The sequence below is a fragment of the Aaosphaeria arxii genome (genome assembly GCF_010015735.1).
Source record: "Aaosphaeria arxii CBS 175.79 unplaced genomic scaffold BU24scaffold_3, whole genome shotgun sequence".
Lineage (NCBI taxonomy): Eukaryota > Fungi > Ascomycota > Dothideomycetes > Pleosporales > Aaosphaeria > Aaosphaeria arxii.
In genome coordinates, this window is record NW_022983476.1 from 711,847 (window position 1) to 729,394 (window position 17,548).

At 52.4% G+C, this 17,548-nt stretch overlaps 8 protein-coding genes across 8 annotated transcripts; 5 read left to right on the forward strand and 3 right to left on the reverse strand.

Moving 5' to 3' along the window:
- Positions 1–157: 157 nt before the first annotated feature.
- Positions 158–680, reverse strand: BU24DRAFT_143396 (uncharacterized protein). Its single transcript, XM_033521158.1, has one exon. The coding sequence runs from the start codon at positions 519–521 to the stop codon at positions 237–239; it is 285 nt and encodes a 94-aa protein (XP_033385422.1). The 5' UTR covers positions 522–680; the 3' UTR covers positions 158–236.
- On the reverse strand, positions 349–3,768 carry BU24DRAFT_143389 (TPR-like protein). The gene is made up of 7 exons (XM_033521157.1): positions 3,464–3,768; positions 3,184–3,387; positions 3,042–3,124; positions 2,803–2,982; positions 2,501–2,750; positions 2,202–2,446; positions 349–2,145 (listed from the first exon to the last, which is right to left on the reverse strand). The coding sequence occupies exons 1-7, from the start codon at positions 3,627–3,629 to the stop codon at positions 619–621; spliced, it is 2,655 nt and encodes an 884-aa protein (XP_033385423.1). The 5' UTR covers positions 3,630–3,768; the 3' UTR covers positions 349–618.
- Positions 3,769–7,640: 3,872 nt separating this feature from the next.
- BU24DRAFT_143478 (uncharacterized protein) lies at positions 7,641–8,603 on the forward strand. The gene has a single exon (XM_033521160.1). The coding sequence runs from the start codon at positions 7,736–7,738 to the stop codon at positions 8,237–8,239; it is 504 nt and encodes a 167-aa protein (XP_033385424.1). The 5' UTR covers positions 7,641–7,735; the 3' UTR covers positions 8,240–8,603.
- Positions 8,604–11,709: 3,106 nt separating this feature from the next.
- On the forward strand, positions 11,710–12,730 carry BU24DRAFT_143463 (uncharacterized protein). Its single transcript, XM_033521159.1, has one exon. It carries the CDS (start codon positions 12,017–12,019, stop codon positions 12,554–12,556), a length of 540 nt encoding a protein of 179 aa, XP_033385425.1. The 5' UTR covers positions 11,710–12,016; the 3' UTR covers positions 12,557–12,730.
- Positions 12,731–12,904: 174 nt separating this feature from the next.
- BU24DRAFT_407160 (uncharacterized protein) lies at positions 12,905–13,234 on the forward strand (the record flags this gene model as incomplete). Its single annotated transcript, XM_033525799.1, has 1 exon — positions 12,905–13,234. The coding sequence occupies one exon, from the start codon at positions 12,905–12,907 to the stop codon at positions 13,232–13,234; it is 330 nt and encodes a 109-aa protein (XP_033385426.1).
- Positions 13,235–13,450: 216 nt separating this feature from the next.
- On the reverse strand, positions 13,451–14,157 carry BU24DRAFT_448841 (uncharacterized protein). The gene is made up of 2 exons (XM_033530916.1): positions 13,879–14,157; positions 13,451–13,813 (listed from the first exon to the last, which is right to left on the reverse strand). Exons 1-2 carry the CDS (start codon positions 14,032–14,034, stop codon positions 13,550–13,552), a joined length of 420 nt encoding a protein of 139 aa, XP_033385427.1. The 5' UTR covers positions 14,035–14,157; the 3' UTR covers positions 13,451–13,549.
- Positions 14,158–14,868: 711 nt separating this feature from the next.
- On the forward strand, positions 14,869–15,760 carry BU24DRAFT_478108 (uncharacterized protein). The gene has a single exon (XM_033533022.1). The coding sequence runs from the start codon at positions 14,907–14,909 to the stop codon at positions 15,456–15,458; it is 552 nt and encodes a 183-aa protein (XP_033385428.1). The 5' UTR covers positions 14,869–14,906; the 3' UTR covers positions 15,459–15,760.
- A 777-nt stretch (positions 15,761–16,537) lies between these two features.
- BU24DRAFT_407163 (uncharacterized protein) lies at positions 16,538–17,504 on the forward strand (the record flags this gene model as incomplete). The annotated part of the gene is made up of 4 exons (XM_033525800.1): positions 16,538–16,754; positions 16,941–16,979; positions 17,081–17,094; positions 17,157–17,504. 4 exons carry the CDS (start codon positions 16,538–16,540, stop codon positions 17,502–17,504), a joined length of 618 nt encoding a protein of 205 aa, XP_033385429.1.
- Positions 17,505–17,548: the final 44 nt, after the last annotated feature.

The window sequence follows — 17,548 nt, forward strand, 5'->3', positions numbered from 1 at the left end:
GATTTTTTGGAGCATCCTCAAGGAAGCTCAAGTAAGCCTTCGAGCACGGGCAGCGACAATTCCATTGGATCATGAGTGAAGAAGGTTGCTGCTAGTTGTCTGTAGTGGTAGGTACTTATCTTGTTTATGTCCGGTTAGTCCATAGACTTATCTAAGCTCTCTTGCTGCTTTGTTGGCGACATCTGGCTGTTGTATGAGATAAATAGAACAACGCTGCATACAACTTCTTTAAACTACTAGTATTCATTTGATAACAATTTGCAATCGAAAAGTAGAGAGGAAAAGCTAGTCCGCCTGGATATCGTCGTCCCCTCCCTCCCGAAACATGTGATCATGGCGAGTCCTTCTGCCACCCGGAACTCCAAATTTTCCTCACAACAACATCGTCCAGTGTGGTATTGGATCTTCGTCTTCGTACATGTCAACAAGAAAAATAAGATTATGTACCACCGCGCCAGATGATTCCTCGAAAATCGTAGCAAAGGCGAATAGGGAACAAAGGGGGACAAAAGAAATGACATGACAAGTGGATGACACGGACAGTAAGAGTACTTGCCCAACTATCGTTGCACTATAATTTCAACACAACTTCTGATAAGGAAAAACAGTATCGATCCTTCAAGACTTCTGCTCAACCGGAGTGGGCGCATGGGGAACGCCATTTGTAGGAGCATTGCGAGGGCTGGATCGCTCGGACTTGGGTGCATTGGGCTTGCTCTCTTCGCCCTCATCGTCGTAGTTCTCATCCACATCCACGCGACGAGCAGCAGGCTCGTGGTGCTCTGGTCGCTCTTGTTTTGGGGTTTCTGTCATCCGGGGCAGCGGCGGTGGAGCGGCGGTCATCGGAGGCAGCGAGGGAGGGTGGTGAGCAGCCTCAGATGGGTGGTAGCCATCGTTGAAGCGACGAGCATCAGGAGCATCCTGTGGGCTGTGACGCTGAATCTGCGGAGAAGAGATGCGATGCGGTGGAGGAGAGGGGCGACGGCTGTGGGGCTCCTCGAGCTTCTGGCGCTTCTCGTCGTTGGCTGGAGGCTTGGGGTGATGCTCTGCCTCCTCCCACTCCCGATGTCGCTTCGGTGGAGCAGTGGGAGGGCGATCTTCCCGTTCGCGGGCGGCAGCTTCGGCAGCAGCAAGTGCGGAAGCTGGGGCCGGGGCACCGCTTGCGATTCCGCTTCCACCAGAGGGATCCGGGTGATGCTGTTGGTAGGGGCCTTGGTACGCGTTTCGAGGAGATCCTGCGCGGGGTTCCACGATCGGGCGGACCTCTGGTGCAGGGCTACTGACCCGTCCACCGTATGAAGGGGGAGGTCCCTGAGTCGCCGGGCCGCCCAGACCGGTAGGTGGCGGGGGAGGTGGAGGAGGTACATTGGCAGCGTGGGGACCGTAGTTAGGGTTAGAAATACGGTTTGGCTGCAGGGGTTGCTGCTGTTGCTGTTGCTGCTGAGGCGGCTGAGGTTGGGAAGGCTGCTGCTGCGGTGTCTGCTGTTGAGACGGCGGCTGAGGAGGGGGCTGATGAGGGGGAGCGTGCGATTGCGACGGCGTACCCTGAGGAGGCAACTGAGGAGGAGCGGGCGCATGGTATGGGCTGGGCACAACGCTGTGTGTCTTTGGCGAAGGAGACATGCCGCGACGCAGAGGAGCAGGCGCTGGAGGTCCTGGTGGATGAGAAGGCCCGCCAGGTGCAGGACCGTTAGTAGGAGGACGGGGAGGCTCCTGGTAGGGTCGCAATGGTTCCTGCCTGGGGCTGGCAGGTCGTTGGGCGTGCTGGGTGGGAGGTCGAACACCTTCGCGCTGGTCGTAAGGGTTGAGCTGTTGGGGAGGAAGTCCTGGATCGCGGATCTGAGCGAGAGGGCGGCTCCACTCCGAAGCAGATCCCAGCGGGGGCGGAGGCGGCCCCTGCGGCGGCTGCTGAGGTGTTGTTCCCCATTGAGGGGCAGCAGGTCCGTGGAGACCAGCAGGCTGGTATGCCTGAGGGTGCACATCCTGTGGCACGGGAGCGCTTGCTTGGTTCGGAACGCCATTCGAGGTCTGGCCGTTTTGGAGAAGTTGCAGGCGAGCCTTGATGTGTACGTTGGACGGGTCAAGATCAGCTGCACGCTGATAGGCGTCCAGAGCATCCGCAGTTTGGTTATTGCAAGACTCATACTACATTGTCCGTCAGCTGTGATGGCGCAGGGGTGAGTGGGCATGGAGCTACTTACGAGAGTACCAAGGTCGTACCAGACCTCCGAGATGTTGGGATTCAGGCGAATGGCTCGGGAGTATGCATCAAGTGCATCGCGGTACTGGTTGATCTGGTAGTAGAGGACACCAATCGAGCACCAGAACGTTGGGTTCCTGCCGTCGCGGTAGACAGCCTGCTGGTAGGCCTCGTACGCTTTGGGATACTTCTGCTGTGACATGTAGCAGCGTCCCAATAGATACCAGCTCTGTGCATCGGTTTGGTCTAATCAGGGTTGTTAGTTTTGCGGGTGTGATGTTGGTGGAAGGGGTAACGTACCAGAAGCCACTGATTTCTCAAGATACTCGATGGCCTGCTCTTGGCTTGCGTAATTTGTGCTCTGCTGGTGATGCAGCCAACCGAGCTGCTGGAGAACTTTGGCGTGATTGGGGTCACGCTCGAGAACCCGGCGGTAGGCACCCTTTGCAGCATCGAACTCCTTCTGTTGCTCATACACGTGACCAATCTGGAACCAGATGTCTTCTTCGGTCAGTGGTCGAGGAGGGTTCTGCACAATGTATTTGAAGCACTAGTCGTGCCACGTTAGCAGTGGTTTTGGCATGGGTGGGACAACAACTTACATCCAAACTCTGGTTGAACTTCTGCTGTTGCTTGTATATTATACCGAGGCGGAAGTAGATCTCGTTCGCCTTTTCGAAGTTGGGCTCCATCCTCATGACTTGAGAGAAGGCCTCTTCAGCGTGCTCGAGAGAGCCATAGCGATCGTACAAGATTCCAATACCATACCAGAGTTTTGGCTCCTAGAGGTCGGAGGTCAGCAATGGCAATCATGGGCGCGCGATGGTTTATTTTGTCCTACCTTGGGGTCGGAGAGATGGTAGAGGGCCTGCTGGTAGGCGGAATAAGCCTGCTGGAGATCATCCATCATGAGGTAGCAGTGGCCTAGTTTCCAAGATTAGTTACATGTTCCAGGTCGGGATCATCTCAGAAGAAGTACGTACCGAGGCTTCCCCATACTTCGCCGTTGGCGGGATCGACCTTCAGGATGGTTCGCAGATACTCGACAGCTTGCGGGAAGTGGTCCTTTGTGCGAAGGATGCACGCAATGCCCTGCATAGCGGGGATTGACCACGAGTTGAACTTCAATGCCTGTTCGTAGCATTGGACGGCCCCGTCCAAGTCGTTCATTTGTTCAGACAGAGAGCCTACGGGTCGGTTAGTGATCGGGGAGCGTGGCAGAGGTACAGCATTGTGGCAGAGCTATATCATTAAGGTACCTACCCATTTGGTTCCATACAGATTCGGTCAAGTGTGTAAGGTACTGCGAAGATGTCTTGGCCTGGTTTAAGGGCGGCGGATGGCCGTTGACCTGACCGTGGACGGGATGAGGAGCACCATGATGCGGTGGTATTCCCGCGGTGGGCGAAGGCTGCTGATGGCTCGCCATGGCCGGGAAACGCGACTACGAATGGACGTCCTCGAGGTAGGAATATGCGCCTTGTCGTTCTTGTGGAGCGACGGCACGAGCGATGCCTGAAGAGAAGGATTCGAAAGCAATCTCGATTACGTGCGATCAAGCTCGAGTACGTCGAGTCTGGGATGGTCAGTGTCTATGTAGATGATGATGATCGCGCATGTACATGTATGTATCCTTTGCGAAAGGGCATTGGGAGGGAACGTACTTGGTGTGACCACAGGCCCGAAGAATGGAAGGCCAGCGCGCGTGGGCGGTGTTGGCAAGAGAGGATGCGCCCGGGGGGGGCCAAGAAGGGTGGTGGTGAGTGATAGTGGATGATGGATCAAAGGAGTGACGATGATGTTTGTTTGGAGATGCGGAGTTGATGATGGAAGAAGGGGGGAAGGTGTGAAGGGGGACAGACTTCAGATGGTGATGAAGAGTGAGAGAGTGAGAGAGAGAAGAAGAGAAGAGGAGAGAAGGAGGATGTGGATGGAGGTTGGGACGGGAGGAGCGGGCGGGCAAAGAGGAGTCGAGGAAGAGCAGGAGAAAATGGGGGAATACCGCCTTCCATTACCAGGGCCTGGGTTAGGGGAGTTATTTTCGAGAGCAACTGAACGTTTTGAAAGGGACAGAAGCCATGACAGGGATCTGGGGGCTTGGTGGGCTTGGGATGGGTCAAGGATGGTGTGGGTGGAGTGTGCACTGTAGTGTATGTGCACTGTGTGTATGGGTGTGTGTGTGTGTGTGTGTGTGTGTGTGTGTGTGTGTGTGTGTGTATGGGTGGGTGGTAACTGGTAAGGGTGGTGAATGGATAGATATGGATTAGGGTTAGGTGGGAGAGTAACGAGTTGTCTATGGTTTGTGGTCCGTGGCCCTTGTACGCCGTAGGTACCGTGTGTACATAGAGAGTGAGAGTGTGGGTGACGGTAGTGCCGATGCGTCGTATGTCCTTGTGGGACGGGATCTGGGCGCAGCTAAATCGTATGTAGTGGGCCGTTAATGGGTTTTAAGTGGGAATTAGGGTTAAGGAACATGCATGGGTGTGGCGGCTTGTAACGACCTGACCTCTTTTGGGTCTGGGGGTGGATGGATCATGGATGGATGTTCGAAGATGAGATGATGAGGATGAGGCGTGTGTGAGGATGGGAGGGGATGGGAGGATGCATTGGGACACACTGGAAGGACAGCACAAGCGAGAATGGCGGACCGAGGCTTGAGCGCTAATCACCCTTTGGGTTTAGTGTTGAGATACTTAAAGAGAGCAGGCTTTTTTTGCCCGCCGCCTGCCATTGCGGTTTACCCTACCATACCCTGACCCTTGCACGCCACGCTTCTCCTTCTGCTCTCTTCCGTTTCCACCTCATCCATCTCATCCATCTCATCCTCCCCACTACTACTCGGTAAATTACGATCAAGAGATCATTCATTATGTATTTCCTATCCTCCTCACCATCCCATCATCGTCATCATCACAACCAGGGAAGTAGAACATTCCACTCATCTTTGCATAAAACACCCTCCTCTTGTCCATCACCTGCTCCATCCACCTGTTGTTCTACTCTACTCTAATCCCCCTCAGAAACAACGTAATAGTCCCCTTCCCCATGGTATGCCTGCCACGCCATGTGCCATGCAACCCGACCCGTCATCTGTATTCGCGCCACAAGCCGCAACCTGCCGTCTTCCCCTCGCCTGCTCAACCAATCAGCCCCTCCAACCGTCTTATTCCCCACTTTTCTTGCTGACTTATCCTCCCACTCCCCTCACTCTCACACACACACTCTCTCTCTCTTCATTCCATCTGTCTACATACGTGTGTCATTGTGTCCACAAAGTTCGTATTCAGCCTCACCGTCCTCATCTCTCCCCCGCGGCCTTCCCAATCGGATGCACCCGCCCATCATCATGTTTTCTGATACCAGGTTTTGCCAGTCGAAACATTTCCATGCATGCACATGTCTACGGACTACAAACGGCGCGCACTCATCGACAATCGTGTTGATTGTGCCAACACTGTCCAGCTAGATGTGTACAGAGTTGCATACCGGTCGGAAACCAGGGCAAAGGAAAGGGTGTCCTTCGTGCATGATGAAAGCCTATCGCATCCGGTTCCGTGCATTATCCAGAGCCTGCCTCTGGCACGCATATCGGTCCCACCCGCAATAAATCATTCTTAATTACTGAAGACAGTTTGGTATCTAACCGTAAGTTACTACGACGGTCGTGGTGGCTCCCATCCGGATCTTTCTCGACCACCCGTAAAACAATGAACCGTCCCAGCGGTTTAGTGGGAACGCGTTCTTCCCCATCGGCCTTCCTTGGTTCGCCTCCGCGCCGGTCATTTCGTCACATTTCGTTCGACCCTTTTTCTCTCTTATTTTTCATTCCCGCTGGAATGTGTCTCTCGCAATAGTTGCTTCTCTATTTCCTCAACAAGTGCAAAGTGACAACCGGCGGGGCGGCGAATTTCCTGCATTCTCCCCATTTAGGCCTACCCGATCGCCCCTAGCCCATGCCTGTGTGATCACCTGTCCCGAACGAGAGCCTCCTACAATCGCCCTCGTTTGCTGTCGAACCTCACGTTCTTCGTCCCCGTGGAACGGTGAGTTGCGCATAATGAATCGATCATCACTGAACTGGGGATGACTGTGAGACATATCTCTGTCCCTGGGGCTATAAGAAGGTGAATCTTAAGAGAGAAGGTCACGCGCTTTGCTCAACATGATTGGTCACGGGCAGGGCAATAGCTGGTCCTCATCTAGCTGAGAACAGGCGCGCGGCCAGTGAGGGTGTCAGAACCAGGAAATGGCATGCTTCATTTCTAACCTTACGGGGCAGATCGCCCAGCTTCCGCTTTACTCCCGGGCGAGTGACTCCACACCAACACACCACACCGAGCAGCAATATCCCTTTATTGCTTGCTATCGCTCCTGAAGATTCAATGCAAGTCCACTGCAAGTAATTACTTGGCCATACCCCGCTCAGGGGAAGGTAATATTCGTGTTTGCATGCTGTTCATGTCAACCTTTCGTCTCTGGCCGGCATCGCATCAACCGCCGTTAGCACGTCTCTTCCGACGAAGATGCCACCACTCCGACATTACGGGTACAACTGGCAGGTAGCAGCTGGGAGCTGGGGAGTGGCTTTTAGAGGCACGCAATGGACGACTGGACTTCTAAGTAAGGTATCTGTCGTGTTGTGCTGACCTGCAGCATGAGTAAAGCACTCTGGTGCGTGGGCGCCTGTTCGGTGTACCTGTGTGTCTGGTTACGTTGATGCAACCAACCTTCCAACCAGGCCAGCGGCCGCACGTTGAAACCACCTTTGATCAAGACGAGAAAAACGAGAGATATGGGAGACGACAATACTAGCATATCGTTCGAACTTCCCAAATTCTCCAGCAGTACAAAGTCCCGTGACGAATGGGTGGTGGGTGGTAGAGGCAGTTGTAATCGGTTGAATGCAGCCAGCCAGCCAGCAGCAGCCTTCGGCGCTATGGGTGCGGAAGACCCAGATCTGCGCATCTGCACGAGAGCACCGCTAAAAAGCTCAATGTCTCTCCACACTCCGGTCTTAGCTTCGCTGGGCATGCAGCCATGCTGTGACGCAAAAAACCTCCATCCCCCCCCCCCCCCCCCCCCCCCCCCCCCCCCCCCCCCCCCCCCCCCCCCCATCCGCTCCCGCTCGGCAGAAAAAAAAGCCCTGGGCTCGTGTCACACTGGAAGCCCTGCCGCCCACCCTTGGTTGCCTGGCCTGGCCCGGCCTGGCTTTGGATAGCTCGTCTGGTGCGATGCAATAAATAATCTGACAACAGCCGGTCAATTTGCGGCCGCCTTGTCAAGTTTAGCACGTACCGCGCAGCACCACCATCATGCCCATCACCATCATCCTCGGTTGATGGCATCGTTCACGACGAGCGAATGAGCACAGCCTTATGCTCCTTCGTCAGGAACTACTCCGTAAATCCATTTCTTCTTCTGCAACGACATTCCTGGCCGTTCGCCCTGGCTGTAATCAGTCATGGAGTGTTCTTCGCACATGCGTGACGAAGGCGCATCGTCGAAGGGACACGATGGCGATCGGCTGGACATGGAATGCGGTACCGTCCGGTATCGTCCATGGCTCTACGCGGTGTGCTTCGTACAGAATGCCAGGGAAGTAGGTGGGAGAAGGACACAAGACAGGCACACACAGGACAAGTAGGTCAGGACGGACCGTCAGGTAAGGTAAGGGTAAGGTACTGTAAGACCAGAGAAGCAACGAAGCTTAAGCCCAGCACGCGCCTACGGACCCAATACCCACAAATCTGCACTCTTCTCCATCCATCATCTACAAATTCGTATCCAGACAATCTTCCCAGTATCCATCCCATCATCCACTCACCTACTCCACTCCACTCCACTCACACCAACCCATGTCAGCTCCCCCTTGCCCAAACACACAGACGAGCAAATCAAAAGAAAAAAGGGAACCCTAGCAGGAGCAACAGGAGCAGCATGATGATGTCCGGCCCGCCACTAATGATTTGTTCGGTTGGTTGGGGGCCATCCCCTTCCCTTATTGTACAGCCCTTACAGTTTCCAACCGCAGCCACGTGAAACGATTTGGATGGCTGAACCAGCGCCACACCTCGCGACCTGATCCAGGGGCTGCGCGTCATAAACGAGCGGATGTGCCGAGAAGCGAACGCGTCGTGATTCTGTTCCGCTGTCTGGTCACTCTGTTGGGCTGTCTGTCTCTGCCATCTGGCTGTCCGTCTGCTCGCTGCTCCGGGGTTCCTCACCGTATCTTAAGTTATAACCGCCGTCTACTTTATTGCCCTCCTCACTCTCTCGCTGGTTCTCTTGACTCGATCTCCCACCCATCGGCATAATAATGCTTGTCAATTCAACTAATTACCCCGTTATCGCTCACTTATGCCATTTCCTATTAGACTTTACGATACGGAGTACTCGAGAACAGAACACCTGTTGACAAAAGAGCACAGTCCAGAGCAAAAGGCATGCCACCGTTCTCCCCTTCCTTCAGTCTGAAGCAAGCGCGCGCTCTCTCTTCCATCAGCACCCACCCACACCGACATAGCCCACCGGGCACATTCTTGATTACTTCATGCAGTGTCGCCGGTGTCCTTTCTACGATGCCAAACTAGGGTATGCCCCGATGTGTCTGTGAAACAGCCCTCACCCCAACATGGCCATTCTCGGGGTCGTATTTTCTGGCGATGCGCCGAGATGGGAATTAGCGCGTGGATTGATCAGATCCCTATTGATCCTTCTGCGGCCCTCGAGCGGTCGAAGTCGCCCTATATATCCTAGACCACTTCAGAATGAATCCGTCCTTGGCAGCTTCGTCTGATCATGAGTGGCTGGTCCTGCCCGGGAGCTGCCAAGGGACACCCGCTGGGATCCCGGGGGCTTGCTTGCCTGACATAATAAGAGAGAGCTTATGTATTACCTCTTCCTGTCGCTCCCCCGGGCAAGCCAGGGATTGGCAGATCCCTTTCAACCCATCCAAGCACAACTGGCTGCAATCATCACACATTCAGCAGTTTGCTTGGTCGAGATTGGCCTCGCCGCACGGTGAGGATCTTTCGTATTTGTTCTGCACGGCCGTAACATGTCTACGAGGTATGATGAAACTCGCGGTCCTTTGACCGACTTGCCTTGCCTTTCCTTTGCCTAGCACACAGGACAGCAAGATCACCACGGAAGCCGGCATGTGGTTTAGGCGGCCCTCTTTCCCAGTGACATGCTATTGTATGCTCCCGAAGGGTATCCAACACGCCGACCTTAAAGCTTCTCTGCCGCCGGGTGCAGTCGTTGGATGAGGCTTTCGCATCGTGCACCAAGTCCCGTCACACCAGCCCCTTCGTATTATGGTGCTGTGCCCCGGCGACGACACCTGTACGTCCATCCATCCAACCATCCATCTCATGTCCCACGGCCCTGCGTAGCCGCCAACACGAGGGCGTTCTATCATCAATAATTATAAATCACACAACCCTCAAAAAGCTTAAACCATGCGACGATGACCGTACCGGTATACAAGCCCCTGCGCACCCGAATCCCGTTTGTCTCAGAGCAAGCACAAAGTGTCTTCAGAGAGCATCAACCCATTTATCCAGACTCCTCTCTCATTCTTTTCCCAGATATTCGGGAACCGCCAATCACCTGCCCAGCATGCATCGTCTTCTCGATCGGTCGTATTCCTTATTTCCCTATAATACCCATCCATCTTTCGCGTCCCCAATCTCATTCCATGGGCCCATATCATATATATCCGAGCGTTACACTACTCTCAGATGGGGATGCTTGTCCTGGCCTGGCCTGACCGCATGCCCAAGCAACGCTAATCTACATACCGCAGCTTAATATGCTGTGGTCCGGGAAAAAGAACACTGCATCTCATATCACCGCAATCAGCGTTTCGCCTGCTTGGTGTTCCCGCAGAAAGTGTCCGTGGACACATGCTCCTCCAGGCTGCCACACAGCGGCATTCTCCTCCCCCAGGGAGAGACCACGGAGTAAACACTACGCCTCACCCACCAACGTTATGTAGGCGTACTGTATCTGCATATTCTACCTTGCCTCACCCGGATCAGTCTTGGTCCTACCCTTTGCCCTCGTCTCCCCTCCCTCAACCTGCGACAACATCAGCCCTCCCGATGCATGGCCTGCTCTCGCGCCACCGATCACAGGGCAAAAACGCAAAGGAAAAAGCAAAAAGCCCCGCGTGGCCCTCAACCAAACAGCACCAACCATTCCATTAACCTTTCCCTCACATAACCATCTAGGTATGCACCACCGCCTGTAGTTACCGTTCTGCTGCTGACATGCCTGCCTGCGTGTGTGTGCGTGTGCGCGCGCGCCCGCATGCATGCATGACGCCTGCGATGAGCGAGCGAGCGAGCGAGCGAGTTGGACGAACGAACGAACGCCAAGTCTGTACTCCGTGAGTCCCCTTTATCGAGCCAACGAAGATGTATTCCAAGGTGTCGGTTCGCGAACATCCATACAGTAAGTGTGTGCGTAGTTATCTCGATCGACAATAAGCTTTTGGGGTTAATATCGTCGCTCTTCTCTCCACAATCCCGCTTCCCCTCTTCTTATGCACGGAGATTGGTTACACGAAATGCTATTTCAGATAGAATGATTCCGTGACGTGTGGGGTTGCTGGCTGGCTGGAGGCGTGAGGTACGTACGTATACACGTACACTGCTGTAGTTGTTGCGTCCACCAGTAAGTATGTGTACATGTAGTTACATACAGCGCAGGATATGTATCTACACGTATGTCAGTTTGGATGTACCCGTATGTACATATTCAGACCTAGTCTACCAATCATGCTCTACGTCTACTTTAGGTAATGACCGACTACAACCCATCAAACGCAACAATGACTCACAATCTGCTTTCCGCTACCACGGAGTGTTCAAGTCATATCAAATCCAAAAGAGCTATGAATGCAGATGTACATCACCATATGGTTTTCCTTCTCACTTCAGGTGCCCATAACCCCCCCATTACCCTTTACAATACAAAGGGTTTTGAACTAAACATGTCAACAAGCCTTATCAACGCGATGACACCGTACTCCTAGATCGTGCTGGGTTGGATTCCGTTTCCTCGCGTAGAAAGGAGACGTCGATGTCTCGGTTCCAGCCTCGCGGAGAGGGTGGAGAGCGAATTGACGGGTACCGGCCTCGAAACAAATGCCTCCCAAGATTTTCTTTTGCATTGCTGCTACTCGAAATCTTGTCATGATAGCAATATTACCAATTCAATTATCAACTTTATGATCTTCCTACACAGCGAGTGCCTCCGCATTTATATAAGAAACCACAATCCCATTAAATTCAACCAATAATTCCCATCTCATTCCTACCACTACATACGACACTCTACAAAACATACCCAATCCGTACATACAACTGGCTCGTATACAAAATGTTTCGGATATGGCCACTATACCATGGCACTTTTCCCCTTTTTGGTGGGGCGTTACCAGTGGCTGGGGACGGGCAGAGGAGTCAAGGCGGTACCGGCTCAACAGTTCTTGCCCCGCTGTGGTTGGGGAAAGAGATATAAAGGCGGGTTGAAAGGGTTGAAAGGGGGGTGGCTTCGTTCGTCTCCACTACATAAAACTTTTGATAGGTTGGATTGACTGGAAGAGATTGGATATTGAATAAGAAGGCCATTGAAGTCTGCGGGCAGTTCGACCTCAAAGACAGCATATCTGGGATCACTGAGGAACTCAACAACATTACACACATCAAAAAGCCAACACCACAACAATACCACGCCAAATCCGAAATCCGAAATCTCAAATCCTAGATCTCAAATCTCCCAACTCACCACCTCAAAAAAGAAAACAATATGTCCTCCAAGCCCCTCGCCGCCGAGGCAACAACCACCCTCCACGACAACCCAACCCTCAACTACAAACTCCACGTCTTCCTCTACGACCTCCGACACTTCCGCTCCTCGCCCTCCAGCCGCTCCCGCCTCGACGCCGTCGTCGACACCCACTACCTCGGCGCGCCCTACTTCGACCCCGTGGAGCGATCTCTGCTCCTCTCCTCCCTCATCATCCCCTCTTTCCCATCTTCCTCTTCCTCGACCACGACAACCGACACCCTGCAAGACACCCTCGACGACTTCTTCCGCCGCAAACTAGAAAAAAGGGTGAAAGGAAGGATTGAGAAGGAAGGCGATGGACGCATCTGCGCGGCGCACGACCTAGCGCCTGTGTTTGAGAGGGCGTTTGGGGTGCGGATGAAGGAGTTGGAGAAGAATAGGGGGTTTATGAAACTGCTGAGGACGAGGGGGTTGGAGTTGAGGGAGGGGCAGGTGTGGTGTGGGCTTGGGAAGGGGAGGGGAAAGGACAGAAGGGAGGGGAAAGGGGAGAGGGGGTAGTATGGGGCACTATGTATTCATTTTCAAAGAGTTTACTACTCGGTGTCTATCATATGACGGTGGTGTATGACAAAGGAGGTAAAGACAGTCTACGGGTCTGTTTGTATTCAAAGGTAGGAGGCGAAGTGCATCAAAGCGAGACAGTCCTGACAAAGATGTGTGTTCTGAGTTGGACAATAGACAAAGAGAAGGTCGGGTGAGATATATAAAATGTAAAATTCATTTTTTAGGGAGTGCCTACTCACTACCTGTTGTAGTTTCATGAATGTTGAAACATAGAAGTCCACCATCAGACAGCCATATACTAAGCCCATCAATCTCCCGCCTCAAAAAAACAAAACCAACAAAATGCAAATCCCAAAACTTATCCCGCTCCTCTTCCCCCTCCTCCTCACTCCCGCCTCCGCCCTCATCGGCGAACACTACGCCTGCAACGACTCCTTGTACGGCGGCCCATGCGAGACCTTCGCCACACGGCTCGGCGTCTGCGCGAACTACCCTCCCGGCTTCAGCGATAAGATCACCTCGATCAAGATCAGCAAGGGGCAGTTCTGCAACTTCTACGACAAGCTGGATTGCTATGGCACCGCTCTGAGGGTGGATCACCCAGGGACGGCGAATCTTAGGGGGAAGAGGTTCGATAATAGGGCTAGGAGTTGGAAGTGTTGGGAATTGTAATTGAGTTAGTGGTCAGAGCAATTTCGAATGATATGAGTTTAGATGTTAGATCGTCAGTTCTTGGTCGTTATGACACCTTTTCTTCATCTTTGCATGGATTTGAGAATTCATTGTTCGCTACGTTCGTTGAGGCATAGCTGATATCTTTTGTCTTAGTGTCGACAATACAAAACCCCGTTAATAAGGAGTCTTCCGTAACTGCGCGCCTGAGATGTGAACGAATCGATACGAGTCGCCTTCTCCTAGACGTACTATGAGAATTCGAGAGTCTCGAGAGCAGCTCATAGCTCGAGGCTCTCTCCTTCATTCTCGTCTTCATTCGCCTTCATCCATGGCTTCGTTCTCTCCTCCGTCCACATACTCATCTTCATCAATACCATGCTCCTCTAGCACCTTCTTCATCCTCTCGTACCTCTCATTCAACTCTGCATTTTCCATCTCTAATAGAGTCCTCGCCTCCTCACTTCTCTTCACCTCCGCCTCAAGCCCCGCAATCTTCTTCTTCAACCGATCCATCCGAAGCTTAAAGATATCTCTCATTAGGGTATCTTGTTCCTCTGTATCTGGCGACTCGGTCACCTATATTTGTTCGCTTCATGAGTATATTTGCATGTCGAAATGGGAAAGGAGGGCATTAGACTTACGCGACGCTGGCGCTTCCTCGATCCGGTACCGTACACTCCGGGTGAGGAGTTTGAAGACGAGAACGAGTTGGATGGCGGCGGCGAGGCTCTGGTCTCGCGGCTGAAGCCGAATTTAGCAAGCGTCTTCTGCTTAGAGCTTGGCTTTGGAGACGCCATCTTGGTGTTAGCTTGGGTTTCTTGGGTGACTGACTTGTCGCTGATGATGAGGTTGCTGTAGAGCGTGTGTGTGTGTGGTGGAGTGGGAGAGGATTTGAGGATTGAAGCTGTGATGTTTGGAAGTTGAAGGAGCGGGTGAGCAGGAAGGCTAAGTGAGAGTAGAGATTTGTTTAGGTACGCCGTGGGCGGTGGAGGCGTTGCTGCATGTGAAGGTGAGATTGGACATAAGGGATCTCTCGAATATCACTTGTGCTGTCAGAACTTTTTTGCTTCGGGTCTCGGGTCCATCACAACAAGGAACTTCTCCGACCTTCCTCGGGGATACCTGAAAACTTCTCTAACCTCCCTTGAGAATGCTCTACAACAATTTCAACTTTCCCCAAGGATGCTTCAAAACTCTTTTAAGCTTCGGCGCCAGTGAAATACCACTACTGCCATTATCGCTTCTTCGCTTCTTTGGTGAAGCGGGACTGGGCCTCTTCTCTAAGGATGCTCGAAAACGCTTTTGATATTTTTCGAAGATGTCCGAAACTTTTTCGACCTTTGTGAGGAGAAGACATGAAGACTTCTTCGACTTCCTCCGGGGATGCCCAATCATTTGCATGAGCTTCATTGGGGAGATATGGGGATTCATATTCTCTATGAAATGAGAACGGATTGCACAGGACATCTTTTCTGTGTTCCATTCCATCCATTCACATTTCTTGGATTAGGTAGATATTTGGCCTGTAGTGTAGAGCACTAACAAGGAAGGTGCATTCAACGATGAGTGTCCACCACGAGCGATCAACCTCACTCTCCCTTTTTACTTCTTCTACATCCACGAAGACGCCACACAACCCCAACTGCCGCCCGAGACGAAGCGAGCAACCATGTCTGACACACGCGTGCCACCAAATCCACTGCCTAGCCTAGTAGGCAAGAAGACGTCGCGCGCAGATTTCGAAGAGTTGGACTCGCACGCAGATGAGGATCAACCTGAGAAGGAGCCTGATCTGGAACAACCGGCAAAGAAGAAGAAAAAACGAAGGGGCAAACCAAGAAATGGCTCTGCAGCTGAACGTAGGTTTAAACGCGAGTATAGAGAGTACAAGAAACAACCAGCAGCTACGGCATCCGAGGGTGATGGCAATCCGCCCCTTGTAATTAATCCAATGCTGCAATTCCTACAAGCTCTGACTGGCAAGTACCCTATCTGTTTCTATATGCTATCTTACGACACCTTAGCTTATATGCCTTGTTTTAGCTATACGCGAAAGCAGCAATGCATCATCGCATTATGTGTCGATAGGAACACAGACACAGTCAACCGTACTCCTTTCTACCTCGAGCACTCAGACGGAGTGGAGCCTGTTCTCGTCGAGCACCCAGACAATTGCTACCTTTCCCAGTTCATCAACAATAAGTCTAAGCATCGTTGCTGAGACACATACGCCTGTCAATGGCGACGATGCTGACGTTGGTATCAAACGAATTCAGCGATCATGAAGGAGAACTAGACAAGAACACCAGTGATGGCACGCCTTAGAACTATGACGACTCTGATAGCAACACTGGCGGGTAGTGCAATTTGTCTGCTTAAGATGTTCAGCGCGTGGGGAACAGTCAAAGTTAACGTTGTATGCCCTTCGTACGATGGCCTTTGCATGTCACTTGAAACATACGAAGAATTGGAGCGAATCCCAAGGACTAAGTTTACGTTTTTATGTTGCTCTCAAAGAGTAACGCTATGTCGATGAATGATGGAGAGAGCGTTCTTGACATAGTTCAATTTTCTCAATCACACCAAAATTGTGCTCTCCACTGACGGCGCCCATGCTTCCTTCACCGTGCTGCCACTCTCTGCCATCGAACACATGAGCACAGACACATCCAGCCTTCCTTTCGATCTCATCAAGGCACGTGAAGTCATCTCCGGCAATGTGGACTAACTGCTACACAGCGCCCAGCCCGCCGTTACTCGGACTTTCAAGTCGACCACCTCGAGCAGCGAAATCGATACACTGCCTCTAGTGACAGCAAACAGGTTGCAAGATAAGCTTCGTTTCGTCGTTGATGTAGTAGGACATTGGACCCCTGGGCGCGGGCTTGGGTGCAGGCCTATAAGAGCGAAGGTCCCGGATTGGAGAGGCCCGACGCTAGATGATGCTTGGGGGAGAAAGTTGGATTGGGTCACGGTGGGAAGATTCGGAGGCGATGAGCGATCAAGAGCGGAGTAGAAGAGAGGGAAGGGGAGGGATGTTGGGTAGAATCTTTCCCAATAGCAGATTGCATCGTGATGGTAGTTGCACTACTCCAGAAACGACTCTCTTCTACTCCACAAACCATACGACATAAGTAATTCATCATGTCTCAGTCTATATAAAATCGTGCCAATGGTAAACAAACAAGCAAGATGGTGTCACTCAGCTTTCCCATTGAACGTAGATTGCGATGATGTTGACTAGTCTGCCATAAGATAAAGATAACGCGTTCAACACGTATCTTCCCTTACGCAAAAGAAATGTCTCCTATTGTGGATCGGAACGTGCTATTGGTACCTGTGCTTCGTCCTCAGGCCCCGGAGAGACCCGTCTCCATCGTCTGGCGCGCCAGCACGTGGCGAGGCAACAACGGAAGCGGAACTACGATGAGCCGGCATGGTCCGAGCGCCGCCTCCCCCCAGGGTATAAGAACCCTTCCTCCCCCCGTCCCCTTCGTAAAAAATCATTCGAGTGCAAGTGAGTATTCCCCTACTGGCATTGTGCCATTCTCCCCTTCTGCCATCCCTCCGCCTGCCACCCCTCCGTCTACCATCCGCCATCCTATCCACATCACCATCACACAAAAAAAACATTCATCCTAACCGAATCGCAGGGGCATCACGTATATCAGTGAGGATTCGTCCGAGATTACGTTTTTGCTAGTTGAAAACTACAACTATGACCGCTCGCGCTTGCCTTCTGGTGAGTGCGGAATTTTTGACAAACCTTTACCATACTTTTCATTGATCTTTCGCGGCTGGCTCTGCGAGATTGAGGAAGAGAGTGTTTTGATTTGGTCATAGGCCGTCGCGTCAAGGTAAGTCTTCCAACTGCGCGCTGCACCCAAGGAGATGAGGCTGACAGAACGACTGTCATCAGCTCTACCCTGCATGCCTTCACGCGCAAGGCGATGTAAGAGCTCTTCGCGATAATGGATTGATGAAGCAACCAAGCACCTATGTCCATCGATGCGCCTACTGTACCCTCTTGCGCGATCCGACCGTCCTAAGGTTATCCAACCTAATCCTCGTCGATCCTTATCATCGCGCATGCGTATACATCACCTGTACTCTACGGAGCCATCGATCATCTAACAATATACTTCGCGATCGTGTCTCGACTCTTGATTGCTTCGTCGCGTCGCCCGATCCATCCATGCTGCGCACTCGGAGGGGAACACCTGAGATCTGGAGGGCGCAACCCGTAGCCAATACAAGAGTGACTTGAGGATAATGTGAGGGCTAAGAGCTATTGCTGTATGGTACTGTTCT